The 25,345-nt window shown below is 51.1% G+C and overlaps 12 protein-coding genes across 12 annotated transcripts; 4 read left to right on the forward strand and 8 right to left on the reverse strand.

The window, feature by feature from the left end:
- Nucleotides 1-233: 233 nt before the first annotated feature.
- Nucleotides 234-2,024, reverse strand: BDV14DRAFT_188958 (uncharacterized protein; the record flags this gene model as incomplete). The annotated part of the gene is made up of 2 exons (XM_073771135.1): nucleotides 234-553; nucleotides 632-2,024. The coding sequence occupies 2 exons, from the start codon at nucleotides 2,022-2,024 to the stop codon at nucleotides 234-236; spliced, it is 1,713 nt and encodes a 570-aa protein (XP_073629442.1).
- Nucleotides 2,025-2,733: 709 nt separating this feature from the next.
- Nucleotides 2,734-4,405, reverse strand: BDV14DRAFT_198935 (allantoate permease; the record flags this gene model as incomplete). Its single annotated transcript, XM_073773103.1, has 4 exons — nucleotides 2,734-3,004; nucleotides 3,056-3,124; nucleotides 3,180-4,147; nucleotides 4,202-4,405. The coding sequence occupies 4 exons, from the start codon at nucleotides 4,403-4,405 to the stop codon at nucleotides 2,734-2,736; spliced, it is 1,512 nt and encodes a 503-aa protein (XP_073629443.1).
- Nucleotides 4,406-4,818: 413 nt separating this feature from the next.
- On the forward strand, nucleotides 4,819-6,153 carry BDV14DRAFT_188960 (TauD/TfdA dioxygenase family protein; the record flags this gene model as incomplete). The annotated part of the gene is made up of 5 exons (XM_073771136.1): nucleotides 4,819-4,876; nucleotides 4,939-5,099; nucleotides 5,156-5,425; nucleotides 5,495-5,581; nucleotides 5,644-6,153. 5 exons carry the CDS (start codon nucleotides 4,819-4,821, stop codon nucleotides 6,151-6,153), a joined length of 1,086 nt encoding a protein of 361 aa, XP_073629444.1.
- A 76-nt stretch (nucleotides 6,154-6,229) lies between these two features.
- On the reverse strand, nucleotides 6,230-8,230 carry BDV14DRAFT_198937 (Zn(II)2Cys6 transcription factor; the record flags this gene model as incomplete). The annotated part of the gene is made up of 2 exons (XM_073773104.1): nucleotides 6,230-6,456; nucleotides 6,511-8,230. 2 exons carry the CDS (start codon nucleotides 8,228-8,230, stop codon nucleotides 6,230-6,232), a joined length of 1,947 nt encoding a protein of 648 aa, XP_073629445.1.
- Nucleotides 8,231-8,360: 130 nt separating this feature from the next.
- BDV14DRAFT_198938 (dihydrodipicolinate synthase family protein) lies at nucleotides 8,361-9,654 on the reverse strand (the record flags this gene model as incomplete). The annotated part of the gene is made up of 8 exons (XM_073773105.1): nucleotides 8,361-8,513; nucleotides 8,561-8,668; nucleotides 8,713-8,896; nucleotides 8,942-9,046; nucleotides 9,092-9,351; nucleotides 9,399-9,460; nucleotides 9,505-9,534; nucleotides 9,588-9,654. The coding sequence occupies 8 exons, from the start codon at nucleotides 9,652-9,654 to the stop codon at nucleotides 8,361-8,363; spliced, it is 969 nt and encodes a 322-aa protein (XP_073629446.1).
- Nucleotides 9,655-10,579: 925 nt separating this feature from the next.
- BDV14DRAFT_208052 (uncharacterized protein) lies at nucleotides 10,580-12,642 on the forward strand. Its single transcript, XM_073775315.1, has 3 exons — nucleotides 10,580-11,147; nucleotides 11,195-11,424; nucleotides 11,475-12,642. The coding sequence occupies exons 1-3, from the start codon at nucleotides 10,615-10,617 to the stop codon at nucleotides 12,518-12,520; spliced, it is 1,809 nt and encodes a 602-aa protein (XP_073629447.1). The 5' UTR covers nucleotides 10,580-10,614; the 3' UTR covers nucleotides 12,521-12,642.
- Nucleotides 12,601-13,059, reverse strand: BDV14DRAFT_198940 (uncharacterized protein; the record flags this gene model as incomplete). The annotated part of the gene is made up of 1 exon (XM_073773106.1): nucleotides 12,601-13,059. The coding sequence occupies one exon, from the start codon at nucleotides 13,057-13,059 to the stop codon at nucleotides 12,601-12,603; it is 459 nt and encodes a 152-aa protein (XP_073629448.1).
- A 905-nt stretch (nucleotides 13,060-13,964) lies between these two features.
- On the forward strand, nucleotides 13,965-15,779 carry BDV14DRAFT_208054 (amidase signature domain-containing protein; the record flags this gene model as incomplete). The annotated part of the gene is made up of 2 exons (XM_073775316.1): nucleotides 13,965-14,033; nucleotides 14,084-15,779. Exons 1-2 carry the CDS (start codon nucleotides 14,002-14,004, stop codon nucleotides 15,777-15,779), a joined length of 1,728 nt encoding a protein of 575 aa, XP_073629449.1. The 5' UTR covers nucleotides 13,965-14,001.
- Nucleotides 15,780-16,787: 1,008 nt separating this feature from the next.
- On the reverse strand, nucleotides 16,788-17,369 carry BDV14DRAFT_198942 (uncharacterized protein; the record flags this gene model as incomplete). The annotated part of the gene is made up of 1 exon (XM_073773107.1): nucleotides 16,788-17,369. One exon carries the CDS (start codon nucleotides 17,367-17,369, stop codon nucleotides 16,788-16,790), a length of 582 nt encoding a protein of 193 aa, XP_073629450.1.
- A 1,586-nt stretch (nucleotides 17,370-18,955) lies between these two features.
- On the forward strand, nucleotides 18,956-19,522 carry BDV14DRAFT_198943 (uncharacterized protein; the record flags this gene model as incomplete). Its single annotated transcript, XM_073773108.1, has 3 exons — nucleotides 18,956-19,034; nucleotides 19,118-19,374; nucleotides 19,427-19,522. The coding sequence occupies 3 exons, from the start codon at nucleotides 18,956-18,958 to the stop codon at nucleotides 19,520-19,522; spliced, it is 432 nt and encodes a 143-aa protein (XP_073629451.1).
- Nucleotides 19,523-20,522: 1,000 nt separating this feature from the next.
- BDV14DRAFT_198944 (uncharacterized protein) lies at nucleotides 20,523-21,104 on the reverse strand (the record flags this gene model as incomplete). Its single annotated transcript, XM_073773109.1, has 1 exon — nucleotides 20,523-21,104. One exon carries the CDS (start codon nucleotides 21,102-21,104, stop codon nucleotides 20,523-20,525), a length of 582 nt encoding a protein of 193 aa, XP_073629452.1.
- A 506-nt stretch (nucleotides 21,105-21,610) lies between these two features.
- On the reverse strand, nucleotides 21,611-24,812 carry BDV14DRAFT_198945 (F-box protein; the record flags this gene model as incomplete). Its single annotated transcript, XM_073773110.1, has 5 exons — nucleotides 21,611-21,982; nucleotides 22,035-22,577; nucleotides 22,631-22,756; nucleotides 22,807-23,280; nucleotides 23,337-24,812. 5 exons carry the CDS (start codon nucleotides 24,810-24,812, stop codon nucleotides 21,611-21,613), a joined length of 2,991 nt encoding a protein of 996 aa, XP_073629453.1.
- Nucleotides 24,813-25,345: the final 533 nt, after the last annotated feature.

Genomic DNA, 25,345 nt, shown 5'->3' on the forward strand with positions numbered 1-25,345 from the left:
CGGGCCTTTACTGGTCGATGCGAACGAAAGTCCTAAGCGCTGGTTCAGGTCTTACGAGGACCGCCGCCTTCCATTACATCACACGATGAAGGAGCTCTCCATCCTGCGATTAGTTACGCGTCAACAGGATCGCGTGTACTCGGTATTGTGACCAGATTTGATCGCAGCTCGCGTTGATACAGTTAGAGTTGGTTGTATCTCGGACTTTCGGGTGCGCCATACATCAAGATTGCTCAGACATCTCCAAAACAATTTGGAAAGAAGATATCTGCTGGTGACACGGAAGGCGAGAAATCGGCAGCGGCTGGTTGCTCACCGCATGCCACGGTGAGGCTTTCTGCTATCCAGTCTGCGTTGTGAAGGCTTGTAGGAATAGAAGCAGCGGTGGTGTCCGCTGGCAATTCAGGATACATATCATCGGCACAATATTGTCGAAATTCGGCAAGGTCGTCTGGACTCTTCAAGGACCAATCCATGTAGGCTGCCATTTGGTCGGCATTGTGTGTGCCATCAGGATCGAGATTCAGCATGCTCCATGGAGCCCACGGGCCTGCTGAGAAAAGTGGTAGAAAGTCATTGATTTCGTGAGCGCAAAGCAGGGATGGGGAGTTGGCGACCGTTGTATTTGGACAGTCCAGTCCCATTGCTTGCTTAAACATAGTGAGCCATTCCGAGTTATCAGCGGGCGTCTGATTCCAGGGGTCCTCATCGCCATAGACGATGCGACGCGCCGCTCGCTGCAGATTGTCGTCGGTGATCACGTCATTCGTGCTTTGCGCTCCTCGGACGAATTTGCTGAGCTGGACCGTAAAGTATGCGAATGGGGATGGTTTCGCAGCGCTTTGGATCGGCATGGCGGCAATGGCGCTGTCCGCGAAGCCTTCGAAGCCACCTGTCTGCAATGAAGCGCTGAAGGGATCCGGTGCAAGAGATTCCCATCCGATCAGGTACGGGGGCATGGCGTTCTCGGTAGATAATGCAACCGCAGGGTCGAGCCCTCTAGAACCTCGCCAGTCCTTCATCAGGGCTCCATTGCGGAAGTGCTCAGCAATGTGCTCGTTGCGTGCCGACCATGAACCAAAATTTTCATCGCATAGACCGCATCTGGATTTGATGTTGTCAGTTTGCGCCTTCCAGGTTTCCATACCAGGGGATAGTTGATTGACTCCGTGAACCAGACGCAGGTGTTGCATGAGGTGGTCTTTGCGGTAAAATGTTCGAAGTACCTCTGGTTTCTCCTTGCATCTGGCGTAGGAGTGGGATTCGATATGGCTTTCCGACAGATCATGGTGATCACAAAATACGCACCGCTGTCCACCATCAGAATCAGGGTAGGTTGGTTCACCCGGACAGCAGGTGTAGCTTTCGAGCGACAGATGTAACGTTTTCTCGTGCCTCGTCCAGTCGTATTTTGTGCGGAAGGTGTCTGTACAGAATGTGCACTGATAGGGTCTTGGGTCTGCTGCAGGTCGTTGTGTGGGTTTATTGGACGCGGCTATTCGCTTTCTGCGACGTCGCCTTTGGGGTATATCTGCAACGTAAAATTGATTGAAAGAGCCGTTGGAACTATGGGACCCGACACTTGGAACCGAGGATACTGATGTATGGGACACAGCCGATCCAGAGGCGTTAGAGGAAGCGCGGGATCTCACATCGCTCGGTGTCGAGAGCTCGGAAGTATTGAGTGTTGGATACTGTTCAAGAAGATTGTTCTCAGCCACTGCACCCATGATAGCATCAAACGACGCAGCCTCAGCTTCGGGAGGTGAGTTTCTCCAGCGCTCCAATGGGCTCATGAAGATTGCTTCCTTCGGTGTTGGTCGGCTGATCTCAATCGGCCGCGAGGAAGGAAACGAGCTGACTGGTCTGAATCTGCGTCGTCGTCGAGTATTCGCGAACCATGTTGAAACCTGGGCCACTGAAAGGCCTGACTGCTCTGAAAGAGCCGTTTTATCCTGTTTTGATGGATAAGGGGCATCACGATGCTGGTCGAACCATCTCTTCAAGACGTTCACTGCTGCCATCCATGTCGCACCAGATCTCCGAGACAACCCTTCTTTCTGGTCGAGACTGGGTCCACTGGCATTACGGGATGCGGCAGTAGATATTATCAGATTGTTACCTCCACGCTGGTCTGACACTTCGTCGTTGTAGTACAATGAATTCAAGTCATCGTCCAACACTTGCGCTGCGACAGATTTCGGTTTATCCGACCCTGGGCCTATCAACGTGCCCAAATTCGCACCTAACAAGATCTCCTCGGTAAGCGACGCATCTCGAAGACATTGCAAGCCGTCAGTTGGCATCATACAGGTGTAACGCCGATTGATGCTTGACCCTTGCTGACGGTGGGAAACGAAAAGTTGGAGTAAACTCTGGGGAAGAGTCATTATCACGTGATCTTGTCGCGCCCTTGTAATTTCCCTTTTGGGACCCGATATCGGTGGGTCGCTCCTTCCTTGGGACTAGCCACCCTCCTCGATATAACGAGCATTTTGACGAGATACTCAGGTCTAACATCCTCTGGCTGGTTCTGTCAGTGATTGCTCGTGCGATTTGTGGTGTCTGCCCATTTATGCAATCCCATCTCTGGTTTTTACATTACATCAAATATATATATTCATTAGCCAACGGCTTGACTCCGCAATCAGCATTCCTCAATAGCCTTGACCATTCCAATGACAAAGATTGTAGGGCAAACAGGTCAGTATTGACGATCTATAAAGTCTCAATCTAAGTGGTATACCGAAAACCCATATTCTTCCCATCCGTCAAATCAAGCCAATCCTGTTCGCCAACAGCAACATCTATTTTCTCCCTCCGCTTGTTCTCCCGATGACAAAGTAGGCCATATGTACTGATCATAGCAATAGCTACACCATAGCACACGATCATAGCCACTGTTCCGCCTGTGTATGCGGGGGCCTGGTTCTCGCGGAAGGTTTGTGGGCCAATAATATTTCCGATGGCCCAGGCTATGTAGAACCATGCGTATAGGACGTTTCTGGCCAGTTGTTAGTGGTGAATTGGGATGGACAAGGGAGGTAAGGCTTACTTCTTGGTATGGCCAGCGATGTTGGCTTGGTATACAGAGACGAGAGTAACGTATGGTGCCCAGTAAGTGCTAAGTATCCGTTAGTGTCCACTCTATGCTTTTTCGGTCAATCGTAAAGACTCACTATAAGATATACAACCCAACCAGCTGCCCAGCAAGATTATCCCTCGGTAACGCATAACAAAGAACCGCGCCCAACAACGGAAGAAGAATAGACACCGCCACCAAAGGCGTTCTATACTTCCTCGTCCCAGCAGCCAAGAATGACAGGAGAATACCAGACAGCGTACTCATCGCACCAGGCGGCATAGCCAGAAGACTCGTCTCAAGCGAGTTAAAGCCAAGTCCCGAAATGATCAGAGTATTGAATGTCGTCAATCCGCCATTAGGAACTTGCAAAGCAATGATAGCGAACCAGATAAGCCACGATTTGACGTCGAGCACGGCTTCAAGGATTTGCTCTTTCTTAATTCCCTTTGCTTCGACGCCGGTATTATCGGATGACTTTCGTTGGATGATGATGTATTTTTCGCGTTGGGACAACCAAGCAGCGTCGAGGGGGTTGTTCGGAAGGAAGAAGTAGACCACGGCTGCCCACACGGTCGTCACGGATCCGAGGAGGAGAAAGATAATTTTCCACGTCGCGAAAGAACCAGAGTGGTACCCGCATACCCAGGCGATGAAACCGTTTAGGATCGGCGCGATAACGTTGAGGATGATACTGTTCCGTTTCGGCTGTTCCTCAGGCCTATACCACATGGACACAATTAAGGTCACGGCGGGGATAAGAAGCGCTTCGAAGCCACCGAGAAGGAACCGGCAGACGAATAGTCCGCCAAAGGATGTACAGGTCGCCATACACATCTCCATTATACCCCAGCACAGGACATTGAATGCGAAGAAGGGGACGGAGGGTAGGCGCTGAAGACAATACGCTGCTGGTCCCATGAACGCCAACCCGCCGAAGAAGGGTGCCGATCCAACCCAGGAGTATTGTGAGCCAGAAAGATTGAGATCATCACGGAGGTTGTAGATTGCAGCTGCGGAAATGGCGGTTTTGTCGAGGCCGGACAGGGTCGCGCAGACGAAGAGCTGTCAATCTTGTTAGTGTTACTATAAGGAATTGGAAGGCTGCCTGGGACTTACGACAGGGATAAGTCGCCAATCGACCCTCCGCATAAGTTTCTTTTCTTCCTCCTTCGACCAGCCATCACTCATCTCCTCGCCATAATCTGCGATAATCTGTGCCGCAATGTCCACATCTTGATCTCCAGCCTTCACAGCCTTGACAGCGGCGCCAGCAGTAGGGGCCGGCGTGCTGGTAGTCTCCTCAACAGCTTCCTTGTCCATGTCGATGTACGTTTAGTAATTGCAATGACCAGAGACCTCGCTGGACAAAGTCCAGCTTTATGAAAAATGTTGTTATCTCGACTTATCCCTACATTATCTGGAACTGATCCTGCAAGCCAAGATAAGATAGCAGATCCACTATTCATTCATAGTGTCAGAGATAGTCGCGTGGAGATAGATATCTGGAACCACGCTAAGCTGGCCGCGCGGGGGAGCGGCCAAGTGTATTGAACTACTCCAACTATGGCCAAGGCGTCTCTATCTACCAAGGATATTGATAGCCGACTTGGTGCATTCCAAGATCGTACGACAGTATACTTGAATGCTCTTCATGGCTATATAACTCGAATTGTTTGGCCTGGCTATCAGTCAAGTGCTCAGGACGACAGGAGCATCTAGTATACCAAACCACAATGGCTATCTCAACAGAGGAAATGCAGGACTCAGGTCCCAAATACCCGGAGTACCTCCGTACGCATCACACATTCAATGCGCCTTATAGAGGTTTGGACAGCTAACAACGAAACTTACAGCGCACTACGACCCCCTCGAAAAAGTCATCCCCGTCGGCCCCTTCGAACACCAAGACCCAGGGCACAGAGCAGATCCAACATTCCCCAACCTATTGAAAGACGCCACGAAAATCATCGAACTAAGCCCACACTGCGGAACAGAACTCCAAGGGGTTCAAATCGTGAGCTCCCAACCCAACCAGTCCACAGTCTCACCCAACTAACATACCTGTTCAAGTCCGACCTCCCCCCCTCCGGCCTCGACGAAATCGCCCTCCTCGTCGCGCAACGAGGATGCCTCGTCTTCCGCGACCAGAAATACACTGATCTTGGCTTTGAGAGACAGAAGGAAATAGCATCTCATTTCGGACCATTGCATAAACATGGCTGGATGCCTCATCCTAAAGAAGGGCCCGAGGAGTTCGTGATCGTGTTTGATTCAAAGGAGGATTTAAGAATTCGCAAGTCCTGGGCTAGAAAGAGTCCCATTCAGTTCCACGTTGATCAGGTATTCACAAATCATATCAAGAAAGGCTTTGGAGAGATGAATCGCTGATAATAGTCACACCATATCTAGTCTCCTGAGTCGCAACCACCAGGCGCAACATTCTTCTGCATGCTCGAGTCTCCGCCCGGTGCAGGCGGCGACACCATAATTTCCAGCGTACGCTATACTTCCTTTCCCTTCCCACATGTCTAGCAAGAATCACTGACAAAAAAACGCAGATGACCCGCGCATTCAACCGCCTCTCCCCCTCCTTCCGGCGCCGCCTCGAAGGCCTGCGCGCAACTCACACAACCGCAAACCCCATCATGCGCGAAATCCGTGACAACGGCGACTCCGCCGTCCTCCGCCGCGGGATAACAAAATCCATTCACCCCGTGGTAACAGTCCACCCGGTTACGGGCGAGAAGGCACTATTCGTGAACTCCAGTTACACGCAGAGTATAGTGGGCTGGGATGAGGAGGAGAGTGATTACCTCTTAAAGTTCTTATTCGATCATATTAATCGGGGGCATGATTTTACGTGTCGGGTTCGGTATGAGCCGGGCACTGTGGTCATTTGGGACCAGAGGGTTACGCAGCATAGTCAGACGTTGGATTATAAGGCTGGAGCTCGGCGGCATGCGTTTCGGTTGACGCCGTTGGCGAATGTTCCTGTTCCGAGTTTGGTTGAAGAGGATGATGGGGAGTGTGCGAAGGATGAGGGAAGGGTTATGCTGAACTTGTGCTAGTATGGGTAATATTTGTTTTACACGCCATCAAAAAAATAGTCACAGTGAATTCGTCATTTGTTAGAGTCCAATTAAGTCATTGTGCTAGATTTCCAAGTAGGGTTTCAACCTTCAAAACACCAAGATTGGTCAAGCCTTTGACACCTGCCGCACCATTAGCAGAGATACGATTAACCCAGCGCCAGCGACGAATCAATGCCTGCAACTCCATATGTTCGTCTGTAAATCCTGGACCGGCGCCTGTTATAATGTGGAGTAAATGGACCATGAATGCGCCGGCGATGGCGAAGTTGGGCCGGCTCCCTGCTAGTGAGTTAGCTCTTATGCTTGTACCTGAAGATAGATAGAATAACATACAGCAGTGCCAGAAAGAGTTCCACTGCACACCTGTTAGGCTCTCAACAAATTCTACGAACTCCTTGACGCAGAGCAACGCACCCTTGACTACGGCCTTTGCGCTGTCAGGACTAGTGTACATCAATGCTTGATCGGTGTCGAGGGGGCGAAGCAATGCGCGGAAAAGCGCCATATGGGTTACGATGTATGAAAGGTATAGCGAGCCTGTTCCATCCAGGTCCGGGATGTTGCGAGCATGCTCAGTGGAGCCATTAGGAGTAGATGGCCTTGGGCGCTTTAAGCAATCCGGGAGGTGGTCTCGCCACTCCTTCAGCTGTCCCCTTGTTGACCGCGCTGCCTCTAGTGAATATTCGAGGTCTGAAGCTGTCCGCCGGACGGCTCTAACAGTGTAATATGTGCGCTGAATATCGGCAAGTATAGTAGTAAGCGATGTGAGGTAGAACAAGTACGATCGCATTTCCGGGTAGACAGCCGCTGTTGGGTCGAGGGAATCGTCGCGGTCCGAGACTGATAGCATTGGGACATCAAACTCATCGTCATCAATATGGCTCGGCATGCCTCTTGTAAATGCGATCCATTTCTCAGTCAGGTAAAGTCCCCACCATAAGCGGCGGCGCAGACGGCGCTCCCAAGGTGGAAGGGACCAGGATGTAGGATCTCGATGAAGGCCTATTGTATTCGCAACTGCGACCGCGGTGGATATAAGGCTCCAGGTGAAGGCGGTATCAGACAGGTATAGATTTGTCGGGAGGCGCTGCTGAAGAATGAGACAGGCCTGAAGGGTCGACAGTGAAGGAGCGTGTAAATCTTGTGTTATCCCGAGCCAGCATAAACGATATAGTTCTTTCGCGGATGGGGGATGTAGGAGGAGGGTGTAGAGTGCTTCGTCGTACATTATGAACGGGAGGGTTGTTGCGCAGATAGCGGTAAGGAGGGCAAGCGGCATGTTGCTGAGGGCGTCCGGGGAGGAGGGAATCTGTTGTTGGGCTAGGATAGGATAATAAGGATCGATATAGCGGGCATAGAGCTGGACGAGATGCCAGGCGGCTGTCGGACTCAGCATTCCCCAGAGCTCTGTCCACGCGTTCGCGGCGTCGCGAGCGTCGACTTTGGGCTCGGCGTTGTGCAGCAGGGCGTGGTCAGTAATACCAAAGATTGTATTGTCGGCTGCGTTGAATGAGAAACCCATGAGGTTCATGAGACGATATCGCAAACCGCTCACTCGGGGTTCGGAGAGTAGCTGTTCGTTGTAGGTTTCGCGACTCAGAAGATGAACGTCCGAAACACCTGTCGATCCGATGTAAAAAGTGAATGCTCCTGGAACAAACTCCAAAGACCCATCAAGAGCCATGTGCATCTCCTCGTCTTCCTGAGCCATGGACGTAGTGCTCATCGCGGGGCTTTGGGTCGAAGTAGACGTAAAGTGGTTATCCTCGACTGAGGGCAGAAACTGTGGCATTGGCTCGAGAGGACTTAATGGAACATCAGTTCCTAAGCCTGGTATCTCTGGCTCAAGATACTGCTGAAAGCCAACCTTCCATCCCGCGACTGGCCGCTTTCTCGGCCCAGGCCCCTCTTCGAACGTGCATGACTGGTCGATCCGACTGCATCGACGACAAGGGGGCCCAGAGGGCATGTCACAGGTGACCTTGCGGCGACGGCAGGCATCGCAGGGACGCGACTTCCTCGACTTGTAGACTCGTCCTTTGCCAGCCTCCATGGTGAATGTTGATTGAGGAAGGAAAGAACGGAGAGCATGCATCTCCAATTTTCGTGCCTAAGATAAGGGCTTATCTTCTATCTAGATCCTGGAGTTTGACTCAAAAAGAATTGATTTTATTGGTCTAGGACTACGATAGCTGATCCTCTGTCTCCAACAATGCCTTCCAGTGCGGGTTCTCCAACACCTTCTCCACCGCTGTATCGGACATGGGCAGGAGAGGCAGACGGGGACGCTCGCTATAACCAAACCGTCGGTTCAGAATTTTTTTCATTCCAGAAATCTTGTCAAAGTCAGTGGAGCACGCTATAACTCTTGGGAGTCGCTTACCCCGATCTTCAATGCAATGCCGTCAGCCAGAGAAATGACATTTTGAAGCTTCTGCGCCTCTGCGAGATTGCCTTCCTGGCATAACTCCCATAGTTTGACGCAGGATTTCTGTTGCTGTTAGAACGGTTTGTACTTGTTAAGGATTCACCTACTGGGGCAATATTTGGCAACCCGCTAATTGCGCCCGCAGCCCCTACCGAAATAGACGGCAGAAGAAAGTCGATGAAGCCGTCAATGGCGCGGAAAGGAAAATGAAATTTTCGTGGGTACTGTTCTTTGAATTCTGGCTGGTCGACCGCTGCCATGATACGGGTGAGCTTACCAACATTCGCGCATCTGCCTCGTCAGTACACAGTCAGCATGCAAAGGGTCGAAACGCACGTCAACTTAACCCCACAAACATTTCCTGATCCTTTAATAATGTCGACGATCAGGTCACTGTCCATGTCTATGCCACCGGAGACGGCGGGGAAGTTGTATATAACCCTGCCTTGGTCAAATGAAGCTCGGCCCTTGTAGGGAAAAACGTACACTGGCACTGGCGACGCCTCAGCAACTTGAACGAAAAAGTCCCTGATCGAGCTGGTATTCGACAACAGAGCACCGGCATAGTACCCCGGAGGAATCACCATAACATAGTCGCCTCCAGCAGCTGCAACCTCTTTGCAAAGTTCAATTGACTCTCTCGTGCTTGGGGCCCCTGCGCCCGCAACGACAGGTACATGGTTCAAATTGATTTCATCCAAGGCTGATCGTGCCGCGCTTATAAGGTCGGTTCTCTCTTCGTGTGACTGAGGGACATTAGTGATGTCTCCGAGGCAAAAAGTAGGAATCTCACCAGGTGAACGGCCTCTCCCATTGTTCCTGACACGACCGGGACGGTGCCCGCTCCCGCAGTAACTGTTTGCATTAGACTCAACGTGCAAATATCGGGCGACACATACACTTCACATGGCTCTTGAAAGACTCCAGATCTGGGGGCACGAGTCAGTCTTCAGCTCTCGCATAGCTCTGCTTGGGCGCGTACCAAGATCCTCATTGTCCTTGAAGAAACAAGGGAGCGGCGTGTAAATACCGGTCGGAAGAGGTCTCATTTTGACAGTTAGGTATCTAGCAGCAGGGTTGAGTTTGTTCCTGATGCTCAGTTCGACAGGTCTATGGTGCCAATGAGCAACCTTATCTGATCGAGCGCGGCCAAGGGTGCGATAAGGATCGTTGGAGCTGCTCTCTTTGTGTCATCTCTTATCGCGAGACCTGGCCGCGACTCCAACTTTCATGGCTGTGAACTGCGCAAAGATGGCTCATGCCCATTCTCGAATTTGGAAGCTCGGGTTGTATTCACAAACCACAGACCTTGATTTAACATTCGGCCTATTCCATATCATTCATTGTTGGTGGTAGGGCCAAGGGCGTGTATGACCAGCATCTGAGGAGTTAAAAATATATATTTGAATGAGCCTTTTCTGACAAAAGAATGAGGAGCTTCCTCTCCAATCCTTAGCTAAAGTGAGATTCAAATTATGCTCCAGGCAATATGCGGCAACGATTTGGCTTCCCTACATAGCATGATGATATACAGACAGAGGTCGCGTTATGAAGCTCAATTATCCCTCCAGCTTCCAACCCCCCGGTGGACACGCTCAACCATCCTTGGCTCGGCCCGTCAAACTATTTTTTTTTTCGCGCGCCCGGCGAATACCCGAGCCTAAGAATAGGAATAATAATGACCTAGAAATGAGATGAAGAACGCAAAAGTCACCCCGTCAAATCGCATCCCTTGTTCGCGCTCCGCCATGCAAAATTCCAATAGTCCCCCGTTAGCGTAGGAACTGGATCTGGCGATCGACCGATCTCGTATAGATCACCAACGGCCAGCCAGCATTCCGGGTCAAACCCACATTTTTGACAGGGTATGAGACATGGCTACAATTGCATCCTGCAGAAGCAAATGCAAGGGGCCATAGCTGAGATCAAAATAAATCCCAGTCCTCCCACATGGGGAGATTGCACTCTCGATTACGGATTTACTGCTGCGTGGTACGGATACGGAGACAATGTTGCCTCTTCAGCTTGGGCTGATTGCGGCCTTTGGTGTTAATGCTCTTGCGCTGGCATTCAATAAACGCGCATCTATTGCTTCTGTTCCTGACGATGTATGGGACACTTTCAACGCGAGTGTATCCGGCAACCTTCGGAATGGCAGACCGATGCTTGCGCCATGTTTTGCGCGCTACAATGGTGAACTCCAGACAGCAGATATTGGACAATGCGCCACTGTACAGACGAAAGGAGGCGATCTTTCTTATGCATCGGGGCAATTTGGCGCATACCTGAATTCGCAGTGGGGGAATTGCCAGGCGACCGGGGAGAGCTGTACCCTTGCTCAGCTGAGGCCCGATATCCTTACACCTATCTTGGATAGCTGTGACCAGGGTTCTGTGCCGACAAAGTATGTCGATGTACGAAGCGTGGAAGATGTACAGGAGACTCTGCGCTTTGCTGGAGACAGAGGGTTAAGGCTGGTCGTGAAGAATACTGGGCATGATTACTCGGGACGGAGCTCCGCGCCGGACTCGTTGGGTTTATGGTATGCCATCTTCCTCACTTCCTCTTACATTACACTAACAAGTATAGGATGCACAACCTTCAACCGCCGATTGAGCTAGACGAAGAATTCACACCTGAAGAATGCGACGCGTCGACCGGACCCGCGATCACTTTTGGGGCGGGCCAACAATTCGGCGGAATTTACGATTTCGTTCAGGAGCATGGATATCGCGTTGTTGGTGGTAGCTCGCTGACCGTTGGTGCAGCCGGCGGATGGATCACTGGAGGAGGTCATAGTATACTCACCAACGAGCTTGGTAAGTTCCCATACACAGGCAAAGACCGTGGACCAGTGCTAACCAGATAGGCCTCGGCGTGGACAACGTCCAGCAGCTCAAGGCTGTTCTTCCAAACGGCAATCATGTTACCGCTAACCGCTGCCAAAATCAAGATCTCTTTTTCGCCCTGCGAGGTGGCGGCGGGGGTACCTTTGCCGTCATCACCGAGATGACCACGCGCGTCCATCCAATTAAGGAAATGCAATTCGTCCAAATGACATTTACAACGCTTGGTCCCCTCCCCCAAGCAAAGCTCCTAGATCTGCTCGTCGAAAACGGCCTAAAGTGGGCGGATGAAGGTTGGGGAGGCTACATTAGCATCGTCAACGCAGGCGTTACATCGGTTTTCCTAGGAACAGCACTGATCAACCACGCCGAAGCAGTCGAGTCGATGAAGCCGCTGAAGAAGTTCGCGACAACACTCAATCTCGGACTTGTGGAGGTTAAGACAACGACAGACTACCGCGAGGAAATCCACACGTTTGCGGATACAATTAACCAGGGCTACGGTCCCGGCACAGCATGGGCTCTGTCTAGCAGGATTATTCAGCGCGATACATTTGCCGATGAGACGAAGGATGCGCTCTCGAGTTCGCTACATGATATTCTCAATAAACCACCCGCCCTCCTCGAACCATCAAACCGCATTCTAAGTATCTGTCTCACTATGCCGTCAACATACTCTAAGGACATGCCTGAACCAGACCAGCCCGGCGGACCAGGGCACGCCTCCATCGCACCGCACTGGCGCAACGGCGTCTGGCAGGCATTGCACTTCCGAACCTACGACGGAACAATCACGAACCCGAAGGTTGTTAGGAAGATCGCGCAGAATGCGCATGATGCTATGAACCCTCTACGGGAGTTGACTCCAAACTCAGGGGCATATATTAACGAGGCTGACCCGTGGGAGCCAAATCATGTAGAGAGTTTCTGGGGGCAAGACAATTATGAGAGGTTGCTTAGGGTCAAGAATGAGGTTGACCCGGAGAACCTGTTGATGGTCCATCAGGGAGTTGGATGGGACGAGAGTGATGGGCGCTTTGAGTGTTATCCTGACGTCGACGCGTCATAATAAATCAGCCATCTCAGTCGTCAGCTTGGTAATTCTTGAACACTGTTCTTTTAATTGTACATTTCACCTTCTGTTGCACATTAAGTCAGCCCCCTCCTCCTCCTCCAATTCCTCTCCGTATTCGTAACAACCCCCTCGCGATACATCTTCCCATAGAACTCCCTCCCCTCCTCATCTGTCCTGAAGTGCAAAATATCATAGTCGCTCGCCTCCGTCATAGCTGCATCCCTCATCCCACTCGTCGCAGTGACATCAGGCAGAACATGCGTATTCACACCCTTTGCCCGGAACCAGGTACCGAAAGCTGTATTCTCGCCGGGCGTCATGAAGATTGTTATCCTCTTGGCGTCGATGGGGTAGCATAGAAGGTAATCGAGTGCGTCGGCGTCAACGCCTGAGGGAATCGGGCCGATGATGAAGTTGTGGCCCTTCGAGATGGCGGATTGCAATGGTGTGATGTAGTGTGTTTTGAAGTAAATGAAGTCTGGGCCTGTGTCAACTGGTCCGGATATGAAGGCTACCTGCGGTCGATCGGACATTGTGATTGTGATGGTAGATGGAAGTTTATGGTTGAAAAATATGCAGGAACGGAGCGTTTATTTTGAATTAGGTGGTTTGTTCCTGCCTGCTCGCTGCATTTGCGATGGGGCCAGAATTGCGGGGTTGGTGTGGCGATGCGCGAGCACGTCGGACTCAAGCGGCGACGGTGCCTGGATGACCTGGTGAGTTTCATGTTCGCGACAGGAACACCCTCCGCAAGCTTAACGATCATGATTTCCAACACTATACGCTGGCGAAGCATATGACAAGGTCATGACGCTACATCCAGCATGCTGCTGACGCCCCTAGGTCAAACGGCGAATTCCTTACGTAGGCATGGTGGCGGATGGAATGACGATTGGTCGCGAAGTGGCTCTTTATGGCGTGCAAAATCATAACAAGCGTGGCCTATTGTTCACATTGTGACAATGACAGATGGTGCGGCTCTCTGTCCTGGTTACACGGGCAGGTGCGGCCCGCCCGCGGCCTCCATCGCTCTTTCCGTTTTGGGAACCATCGCGGGGTAAACAATAGACGTGGGAAGGAGCGACCGACGGCACCCCAAAGCGGCTTCCGAATTAGTCTGGTCGCATTGTCCTGTCGATATACCTGTCACTAGACCTTGCTCCTTAGAGATGCCCTCCATCGGTGCAGGAAGATGTACGACGGAGGAGGATGTTCCAGACGAGCGCTCGAGTCCGGAGAGATATTTTTCTAGTTAGTTCAACAATGTGGTATAGTCTTCGGACAGCCGATCTTGGTAGTCGGCGAGATAAGAACGGACGTCTTCATGAGATTGGAGTAATGGTGCAGTTCTCCAAATTGCCCGCGGCGGAAGAAATGTGTTATCGCTCGCCTTGTTGGTATAAATAAGAGCCACGTGGACGCGATGGGCGTGTTGGAGGCCCTGTAAGGTTTTTTCTCCAGCAATCTACTTCAAGATGTCGACGCTCGCCCTACCAGCAGATTTCAAGTAAGTTGCCCACAAGCGCAGGCATAGTCGCGACCTAACTAAGAATACAGATCGCCCGTCTCGGCCGAGGACCTGAAGAATTGTGCTGCCAAGTACGATATCAAGATAAAGCCCGGCGCCGAAGAAGATGCATACCTCCTTTTACTGCAGTCTGCAGAAGCACTCCACAGGACCTTGGACCAGAGCCCAGATTATATCCACCCCGGCCTAGAACCAACCCCAACAACAGAGCCCCGGAAGTTCTTCAAGGCTCCTGAGGCGGAGAACCCACTCAATGGTTGGAGTCATGGATGCGATCTTACTGCGGAGAAGCCTACTAACTCACTTCTCGCCGGTCGGACGTTTGTTGTGAAAGATAATGTTTCCGTCGCTGGTCTCCCGACTACCCTTGGCCTCCCAGCATGGTTTCAATCGCGGAGTCGCGAGTACGTGCCATCATCTATCGATGCGACAATCGTGAAGAGACTGCTAGAGGCGGGTGCCACGCTAAAGGGAACATCTGTTTGCGAGTCATACTCTGCCGCGCCGATGTCCATCACCTCTGCTTCAGGATGCGTGCATAACCCCTGGGCAAGGGCGCATACATGCGGTGGCAGCAGCAGTGGCTCCGGTGCACTAATGGGACAGAAAGCTGTTGCTGAGGCTGGCATTCCCATTGACGACGGAGCTCGAACAGTTGATCTGGCAGTCGGAGGTGACCAGGGCGGTTCCATCCGTCTCCCAGCCGCTTACAACGGGATTTACGGGTTAAAGCCAACCCATGGTCTCATCCCGTACACCGGTGTACTTTCCATTGTCCCGATGATAGACCACGTCGGACCAATGGCGACTAAGCTGGAAGATATCGCGGCAATGCTCCAGGTCATGGCGGGATACGACGGGATCGATCCGCGGATGACGCCGGAATCGCCGATGCCATCGCAGGTAAAAGACTACCCGGGGATCCTTAATGAGTTCGCTAAAGAGGCGAAAGGGAAGAAGGGAACTATGAAAGTGGGTCTCCTGAAGGAAGCATTTGACTTCCCCATGCTCTCAGACGAAGTCCGCGATACCGTACGTCGCAACGCAATGGAGTACTTTGCCGCGGCCGGGGCCGAAGTCGTTGAGGTCTCCGTCCCCATGCACCGCGAGGGTCCGGCGGTCTGGACAGTCGCTGCTCGTACTGCGATCAGTGACTATGGCCTTGCTGTGAAGCCACCGGGGTACCTGACTTATCAGCCGGATCATGTCGATCTACAGTGGCCGCCAACCCAGGAGATGTTCAATGCCCTGACGGCTATCAACCCGACCATTATGAACCTCGTCTTCAGTACGGACTACGTTCGGGAAGTTTTTGGAACGAACATCGAGTTCAAGGCACACAGGAAGGTGTTTGAGCTACGTGCCGCATATAATGCTATCTTCAAAGATATCGATGTCCTGATCACCCCAACCGTGCCGACCGTGGCCTTCCCCTTCCCTGAAAGCACGAAGGGTGGTACCGAAAGCGGAGAAATAATGGAACGAGTCAAGGCTGCCGTCGGTCTGTCGTATAATACCTGCGCGTTTAATGTTACAGGCCACCCCGCTATGAGTGTCCCTTGTGGCTTTGGGGAGGCGGCCACGGAGGGCGTGGGCAAGTTGCCGATTGGTATGCAGGTAATTGGAAGGAGATGGGAAGATGACATGGTTTTGAAGGCGGCTGCGTTGTTTGAGATGGGGAAGACGGAGCAGTCTGTTGCTCTTGCGAATTTGAGTGTGAGCTAAACACACTCTGGACCACAGGAGGTTTTTATATAATTTACATCGCCCGTTCACATATTCCCAAATACATCCAGCCCCTGTAGACTCCTAGTAGAATATTCTAAGACAACGGACTAGCCCACTGCTTCTGTTCAACTTAATATACTCCAAGCAGTATTCCAAATCCCCAAAGCCATCCTCAGTCTGAATCTCAATGATACCTTCATCTAGTGCCTCGAGCCGATGACTTAAAATTGAAATAATCGAACATTCGTCCCCGTCGTAAGCGCCCCAAAGCCCTTCGCCATCCCACCAACATGCTCCTCGCTCCCCTCCAAACTCTCCATCCCTTCCCAATCAAGCGCCTCCCCATTATCCCGAGAAGGACCATGTAACTAAATCAACAAAAAAACCCTCTTCGTCCAATTCGCGACGTGGATTCCTTGGTCTTGGATGAGGGGGTCAAGTGCGTGTAGCAATATAGCTGGGATACTTGTGCGAGGTTGAGAATAAGTGCTATATCCGTTCTTAAAAGAAGGGATGTGTTATGAGAGTCCAGAGCTCTTCGACGTTTTCAAGGGTTGAATCGTTGATGAGGCGGGCGAGGATAATGTGGTAGGTCGGGAGGTAGTATAGCGAGTTCACCGGCTTTCCCGTGATGATGGGTAATTGTTCGGGTGTAGCCATGGTGAAATCAGAAAAGCCGAGCTGTGGAAATATGTCAAACCTTTTACTCTGGTGGCAAGGGGACGACGGGGATAAACCAGGTATTTGAGCGCCGCAGTCGACGTGCAGATATTGATCTACTGCGGCACAAGTTGACTAGACATTGGCGTCGTAAATTTGTGCGGGAAAATAGGGTAATTCATTATGTGTGATGGGTCTAACTAATCAAAGTGCATTGGAACGAAGGACAGGAACAAAAGGCGAAGAAGCAGAAGAATCAAATGAGATAAAGACAACATCAGTCCAAGCAATATAACAAGCTCAAGTAACTAAAGCCCCGGCTGTACAGGATGTCCAAGCTGGAACTTAAGAAGCCCACGCCCACCCCTGATTCTTAACCTGGTCCATCCGCTGGGTCATCGTGATAAAGTCGGCATTGTTGTCGAGGTCAAGAATACCGCTCAACGGCACACGCCTCCCAGCACCACCAACAGGAACAGTCGCGTCAACCTGAAAAAACTGGACGCTTCGTCCAATAGCAACAGCACCAAAGATTCTCTGAGACGGGTTAAGCGTCTGCGAACAATCATCCTCAAATTGCCCATCGATCGTGTTGTGCCAACCCCCAGGCGTATCAAGACTGGGCCTCTTGCATTCAATGAGCATGATCTGGCGCTCCGTCCAGTCGTTGGGGTTGCGGGGGTCGGGATTCTGGTGGCCGGCTTGCGGTTGGACTTGGATGACGATTATATCGGGCATATTGTCGTTGTTGAGGATCGGTGCTTTGAAGCCGTAGCGGTAGCCTCCTGCCACTGGGAACCAGTTTGTTGCGATAATTTGCCAGAGGTTTTGGACGGGCTCCTCGTGGCTGTCGGGGCGGATGTACTGAATTCCCATATGGTAGCTGGGGAGGTTGTAGAGGGTGTTTCCGTCTGCGCTGAGAGCCATTGTGTAGATTCTGAAGTGGATGAGGAGGTGTTTCTGTTGGTTTCTATGGTTTAGACAGTTGTCTGTTTGATGGTGGTGGATGGAGGATTGTCTAGGGTACTTATGTGGTCTATTGTCGTGGTCAGCAACGCAGTTGATAGTTGATAATATTATGTAGAATTCAGCTCGGACATGGCCGACTACGACAATGCCATTACTGTTCCAGTGCAGGTGGCCTTCTCTTCAAGTCCTATATAGAAGGCGTTGCGCCACACAGCCCAGCTGAGAGTCGAAGTTCAGCTTCCATATGGATTGGAAGTCGGCGCTAGAACGTGCCATTGATTACGACACCGCCTCGGTCTGAGGGACTCTCCGTGTTGGGTCAAAGATGCAGGCCCAGCTGGTGAGTGACATATGCGGCTTCTCTGTTGAGGCTCTAGCGCCAAGCCGCCTAAAGACACTTTCTAGGCGCTTGAGAATGGCCCCGCGGCTGAATTTAACCACCTTTGTCACCGCTTGTCTCAACTACCTCGAGGTCTTATGAAAATGGCCCCTTCACTGTGTATTTTGTGGCGTGGTCTTAGCGCAGAGACCCGATCAGCCCTCCGGCCCTAGTCTTCCCCGTGATTTTCCCCCCTGGTCCGGAGAGGTGCGTGGCCTTGTTGCGACCTCTCGCGGTGGGCCCCTACCTTACAGGTACAGGATATATCGAGAACAGCCATCATTTGCGTGCTCCACGTCAGTCCAAATTATCATATCGTGATACTGAGGACCATCCGACATGGCGTTTATGCCAAACTCCAGTTCCACTTTGGGGTTTCGGCGTCCACGAATCCTGTTGGCAGATACTTTGTCTGAGGCTGCCGCATGTATCCGACGAGGAAACCATGATGTCGATCTGAAGAAACCTGCATTGTACCCCTTGTCATGAAGGGTACAGGATGGATTTTGGCCACCAGTATGCCGGTACTATTGATGCGCCTGAGCCCACGAAATTAGAGGAACTCGACGAGGAGTATTTGCACCTCTACGCCGATCCAAACATACCCTTAACGCGCCTGCTTGCTGGCCCGGCATATAATACTAGGACAACTGTTAGGACTAATACCCCACTTACTAAGAGGTTCCGCTGTGCACTTTCAGTTCTCCCTGCCGAGGTCCTATACAGCATCCTGTCATACATACGGTCGCGGGACGTTGCAGCAGTGAGACTTGTCAGCCGGAAGCTTGCCGACGTCACAGCGGCTGACAACCTCTCCCATTCGTTCTGGATGACAAGGTTTGCCATTGGCGCAGAGCTAGACTTTCTCTCTTCCTAGACACAACCCAACGACATGACTGACGACGAATATACTTAATAACAAAGTCGTTATTGAAAGAAAGACGCAACCTCTCGTTGACAAACCGCAAACAAGTACGTTCTCTAATTGAGACGTTTGCCAGGAATACTGAGCTCGATACTAGGCGCCCACTACTCGCCTGTAAAAAAAGTAGATGGAAATACTTAGAATTCGAGTGTCCGGAGTCCTGCTCCTGATGCCAAGCTGACCCCAACAAGACACAACCTTCTTTAGAGATATCCACAGGATATAGAGGCAAAATCCGTGATGCTCGTTACTGTTTTCCAATTCTCGGAGGGTGTCGTCTCAGGCATCAAACGACGCAGCTACTTCCACGCCAGGATCAGTATGATCACGGAAAAATCGGATTATCGAGAAGAAACCTGGGCAGCAGGATATTCATATCCGGCATCGCGATACTTCCCTCAGGAGATGACAACGACAATGCGTGCATCGTTGGGTATCACGATCCATCGATTGCTCGGTGGATGGATATCCCGAGTGACGCGGCTATCAGAGAGATGCATGTTCGCTTTGCCCGTATCGGGATTATAGGGATCATGTTTCGCTTCTCCAGTGGAAATGACTCGGGGTGGATCGGCGCCCTTCCTGGTGATGGCGTTGATGAGGGTATCTTGAGGCTTGACGATAAGCCCGGCCCGCGTTATTTATATGCCGGTGTAGATGTGAGTTTTCTAATACCACTGGGTGCCTGAGGATATACTGAGATGTGCATAGATCTATAAAATGGTCAAACTTGGTATTTGCGATCCCAAGGATGAGACAAACACACCTACCCAACCTCCGTCTTCGTCCCTGACCGCAGACTCCTAGTCAATTTATGGGATACGGATATCGGTTTACTGAATACATTGTCTGGCGGAGTACATTGCTTCCATTGCACCGCACAATACTACTCCGACGATATTCGATCAGTAGAGCTAGGTATAGATAAGACTATGGTCTCCCGTAAGCCAACGGCCTGAGGCCTCAGCTGAGATTCCAATAAAGGTAAAGAGACTTTATCCACCCCATACCCGTCTAAGCATGTCGACCCCTCCGATGAGCCACACGCGGGAACAAATTATGATAAATCCAGCAGCGCGATCTGTTGGGTTGCGGCTGAACGGCTGGGTGTCTAGCGCAGGGCCATATGGCTAGACCTATCTTCAGCTGTGCTTTCGTCCCGCTAGTCTGCGTCAACTGACCAAATCCTCTACAGGTGGAACAAATACTATGGGCAGATATAATCCATGATTGAATAGAGGGAAATATTGTGGCAGGAGATTAGTGAAGCTCAGTGGGTAATGAGATTAGGTTGATATTATCTTGTTTTAAGTTCTAGATAAGCAATAAGAGATTAAAATGGAATAACAAGGTCCTAGAGTATTGTTTCGAAACCGGTCGAGTAAAGAGAAAGGACGGGGTAATCTTTTCGAAGTTTAGAAGAGAGGCGTTGGCAGGATTTACGAATGCTGGGTAAAGTATGGCTATGGGACGGGACGTCGAACTAGAGCATTGAGGACTGAACTGGTTTTCTGGTAATAATGAACGGAAGTAGAAGGGAGCATATCAACTAGAAACCAATTGGCAAAAGGCAAGGGAAAAACAACTCGAGAGCCACAATGAGTCAGTCAAAAAAACCAAAATTCACATAACGCAGCAAGAGCAGGAGAAGCCATAATGATGAAGACCAGGTGGACTTATTCGACACACGTAGCAACTTTGCGGGTCGTATGATCGGTCTAGCCATTACAATGAAGAAAGCATTTTTTGTTCTTATCGAAATAAGAAGTTTGGACATTACTCAAATCGAAAACGATTCCTTTCGGAACTAATAAGCCCACTGGTAGCCATAAAGCTTGATGTAGTCCATCCAATGCGCGATCTCGGGGTAATCGGCATCTTCCCTGATATCAAGAATGCCAAGGTGAAGGGGAACCAGGATGTTAGGATCAGCTGGGATCAGCTGCCCGTCATAGCGGTAGAACCTAATCTTGGTGCCAATAGCGACGGCACCAAAAAGCCGTCCCGATGCGTTCAAGGTTGCTTCAAGATCATCGAAAAATTGCCCCATGATGGTGTCGTCCCAGCCGAGAAGAGTGTCCCTCGAAGGTCGCTTGCATTCGATCATCAGAATCTGACGCTCTTCCCACTCAGTGGGTTTCCTCCAGTGCGAATCGGGGTGCCTTGCGGTGACTTTAAAAATCTTGATATCTGGCGTGGTGTTGTTCGATTGGCTTGCGCTTTTGGTTCTGGTCCGGTAGGATTCGTCATCGGGGAAATAGCTCCTAGTGACAACTTCCCACACTTTTTGAACAGCCTCCTCGTGGGTTGTTGGGGTGACTAGTGCTAAGGCCATATGAGGCTCGGGCTTCTGCCAGACATAACGTCCGCGGTTGCTAAGATTCTGCATGGTAAAACGATTCATGTTTATTGATGGAACTGGAGTATATGATGTGCGATAAGGATTTGTAAAGAGGGTATTGTATAAAATGGTGATGTGAATGCTCAGTTGAAGTTCCTCAACAATCAAGCCTCATCCCCCCTTTCATACAATCCCCCAACGGAAGAGAAATCCTGACAGCCAAAGTACAAGCCAACCAGCCTAGTCCCCTCGGGCCTCACGAAAGATCTATCTCCGTGATCGCGCCCTTGAAAGCTCCATGCTACTTTCTTGTCTTCGTACCATACATGCTTTTGGCATCGGTTGTCTGAATTTTCAGTGTCGACCTGATGGGTTGCGCATTGGGGACCTAAGACTAGTGTTTGGGTCTGCTTTTTTTCAATCCCGGCACTGGTAACTTCGAGAGTAAACTGTATTAAAGAACAACGTTAATGTCCTTTATTACGACAAGAGAGATAGAAAGCTTGGGGCAGTGCGACGATGGATGGAACAGGAGTCTCAGTGATGATGTACGCTCATACCTGGAGAGATCGAACAGAATGATCTTGACTACGCACAGACATCCCTATAACTCGGTAATGGCCTTTGTGTGGGAACTCAATAGCGTCGGTTCTATTTGGTGTAATATCAACGTCACCGACGTGAGAAACCTCCCCAGATTCATATGAGAATGTAAGCCCTAAGAGTGCGGTATTTCGAAAATGCGCCCTAGCTATGGCAAGAGGGTCTCCGTTTCCCGCGCCTTGTACATTGTCAAAGTACAGCATCTGCACCTGGTCAACGGGGGGGTAGCGCTCTGGAAGCATCATCGAGGGCCTCCGGACCATATCGGACACACCTGCACGGATACGATCACAGTATGCATTGAGGACCCAGGAGATGGCGCCCTAGTGAGATTGTTAGAACCTTGAACCTTGGGAATATCTTGAGCCCACTGACCAGTTTTTTCTCGGCGCCTCCGCCATACTGTTGTCGAATTGTCTCTATCTCATCGAGGTCGACACCAGAGGGTATGAATGTCTTAACTCGGCCCAAAGAGGTCCCAATAGATATACACACAACCTGCCCCATCTGCGTCCGGTATTCAGAGGAGTATGCCATGACAACGATCCAGATCGTGAGTCGCGCAATGGTCTCTTTGGATGAGAGCTCGAATACATCTTGTTCATCTATCCACTGGCCAAGTATAATGGGCGGGCGATTGTCGAACCGCAGCCGAACGCCAGATATACGGGGCTGGGCTCTCGATTGACCATGTGCACCCACAGACGCCTGGATACTAATGAGTCCGTCCAGAGTCGCGTATGTCTGGTAGTTCCCGGTACCCCTAGTTCTGACATAGCTTGAAAATTCTTTATCATATTCCAGGCATTCCCGAGACACTCCAGTCGGTAGGGTATCCGTTGGCTTGCAAATGTCAAGATGAGCGTCAATGGAGGGTTGAACCTGGAGAGCGATTTGACCAAATGTATCTAGAGACACCTAGACAGTCTGATTAATGAAAGCATGGAATTCATATAAGCGTTACGACTTACTATCGGACGGACCGCAAAGCCAGTGATAACATTATTTGGTTCCGGGGTGGGCAGGGGCTCAGTATAATCTTGCAACCGGGTCCGAATGGTAGCAAAATCAGCCCTGCGACCGAGGTTCGTTATGACCTGACCTGGATTAGAGAACTAGCTTGCTGGTAGAACATCTCGTGACATACCTGTAGACCGGCAAGCCCGGGCGCAATCCGCGTGTCTGTACCATCCCATACATTGTCTTCAACGAACCTCATTATACGAATTTCGACAATACGCTCTCCCATCGGACCTGAGATGGCAAAGGAGAGCCCGCATCCACGCTTTGAGCCGAAAAGTACAGACCGGCCGTCAGTGTAGAAAGCCATCAGTCCGTGCACAGCATGTGGGTCATTACCCATAAAGCACACAAGTCCGGTTAGGTCAGACAGATGGTGGCCGCCCGGGCCACCGAAATCCATGTTCAAAAGATACTCAAATTGGAGGCGGGGAGGAGAAGGTTGAAGCGGAGTGGTGTACACTTGGTTATATGTCGGCGGACAAGGATTCCATAGATCTGTGTAGCGGGATAAGGAAGTCGACGGAGAAGGTAGGTGAAGGGAAGCGGGTTTCTGGCCGTCGACGGGGTAGCAAGTCCCTATCGAGACGATCTTGTAGAACTAGTGCAAGTAACTTAGCATGATGGACAGTGGGGAGCGATGCTGCTGAAGCTTACATCGACTTCTACTCGCAGGTATGGCGTGCGCGGGTTGTCACCAAGTGTCAGTATACCCTGTGCTACTCCGGGTCCCTCACTAACACCAATCCATCCCGACGCCGTTCGATCACGAAATGTAAATTTTATTCCCGTCACGCCTTCGGAGCATATGGCAACGTGAATCGATTCAATGTTGGGGATAGCCGGAATATCCAGAAAGTCCGCTGTGGACTGGTTATGGTAACCAACGATAGAACCATTCTCGGTCGAGTGTTTCGATGAGGCAACCCCGATGCTTGAAATAAAGAACTTCCCCCCAATGCGACGGGTTGAAACCATGATTCCCCTGGAAGCCTGCCCAGCCGGACACAAGAGGGGCGCTGAGATTGACTTTACAGCACGACACCCTTCATAAAGGGGTTGGTTAGAGTGGTCGTTTGTGTATCCGCGGAAGGACTTTCGTTCTTCCAGTTTATGGATTGTGATTTGGATGGCATCATTCACATGCACCAGGGCGCGCCCATTAGAGGCTTGCACCGGGTTGGATATGTTGCCGCATAAAGAATATACTGAGCTGGAGTCTTCTTCGGCAACCCTGGCAATGTGCTCGAGCAAATTTCGGACCCTGCGACGATTGATAAGATGGTTGTTGTCCTCGTTGTTTAGCGAGGTTTTGACTGCAAAGAAAAGGCGGAACCAATCTCTTCTTTCTGCATGGTTGGGAAATACAAAGTCTGCCTCCTCCCCAATCAGAAACCTGCTTCGCCAGTAGAAAAGGGGGAGGTTATCAATGGCTGCAAGATCTGCCAGGTCTCGACATTGAAGCCTCAACCGTGCAACAGTTCTAGCCGGCAGGTATGACAGTATCTCGTAGAAAAGCTCGGGGGACATGAACCCAAAGGCCGCGAACCTGGAGTTCTTTGAGTATCGCGTGCATGGCTCCGGTCTACCCACCAATGGTAACGACAATCGGTCAATCGACACCCCCTCATATGGGTCCGCGTAAAGATGTGAATCAGGATCGATGGGTAGCGGGCGGCCGGATATCTTATGGGTCCGACTGGCGCCATCATAGTCGTGACCAAAATCGAATCGGGATGCCCCAACAAGCGGAATGCAATACAGGAATCGAAAAACGGATGTCACAATCTGGCACTGTTGGAAAGCATGAAGTCGAAGTAGTAACAACTGCCAGCACGAGTTGTGCACGCCAAAGGCCCACGCCCCACGGATAGGTGTGCCCACACCCCAGTCTCCGAACTCATCGCAGTCAACATAAGATTGACTGGCTTCAACAGGGGCATGGAGGCGGTATCGCCCGCAAATTAGGCCTATTCCAGTGAGGAAGGCTTGATCGTGGGTATTCGTGGGAACAAGGCCTCGCACCTCGGCGTACCATGGACGACGGCGGAAGGGAGCGGAGCCTGGCTCGTCCTCCTGCTGCGGGTCAGGGAGCAGGATTACTCCACAGATGGCGCAGTAGACGTTCGGCATCGGATGACACGGAAAGTAATGGAGCAAAAGTGAACGCTCGCCTGCGGTAATTTTGACAAGGAAGGTGCGGTTGGGCGGCCAGAGGATTCAAAACGTTGGCAATTGGTAAGAACGCCAGGTCACATGATCGTGCCTGATGATGTTGGACCATGGAAAGGAACTGAGGTAGTGTACCTACTTAGCAGATAGTCAATGATTGTGAACGAAGTGTTCACTTTTCCGATACGGGCTCCCTGGTATGAGGAGGCCTTACCTTCCAGCGCGCCAAGTGCCGCCAGCGGTGGCGCTTTCCCTACCCACGCATCGCATCAACGATACATATCGTTTGGAATTCACCAGCGCTTACCCCCTGCTTATGATAAATTTGGATTTTTTTTTATTGGCTGGGGCCATTTAGAATCTTTGAAAATGAGACCAGGCCGACACCCCCAGCTCTGAACATCATCTCACGAACATAGGGCGGCACTTGACGGTAGATAGCTACCATGTCCGCCAACCTCTAGAGTTGGAGGATCTGGGGCCAGTGGCGGTAA

This window comes from Aspergillus stella-maris, assembly GCF_047715825.1.
Source record: "Aspergillus stella-maris strain CBS 113639 unplaced genomic scaffold BDV14scaffold_19, whole genome shotgun sequence".
Lineage (NCBI taxonomy): Eukaryota > Fungi > Ascomycota > Eurotiomycetes > Eurotiales > Aspergillaceae > Aspergillus > Aspergillus stella-maris.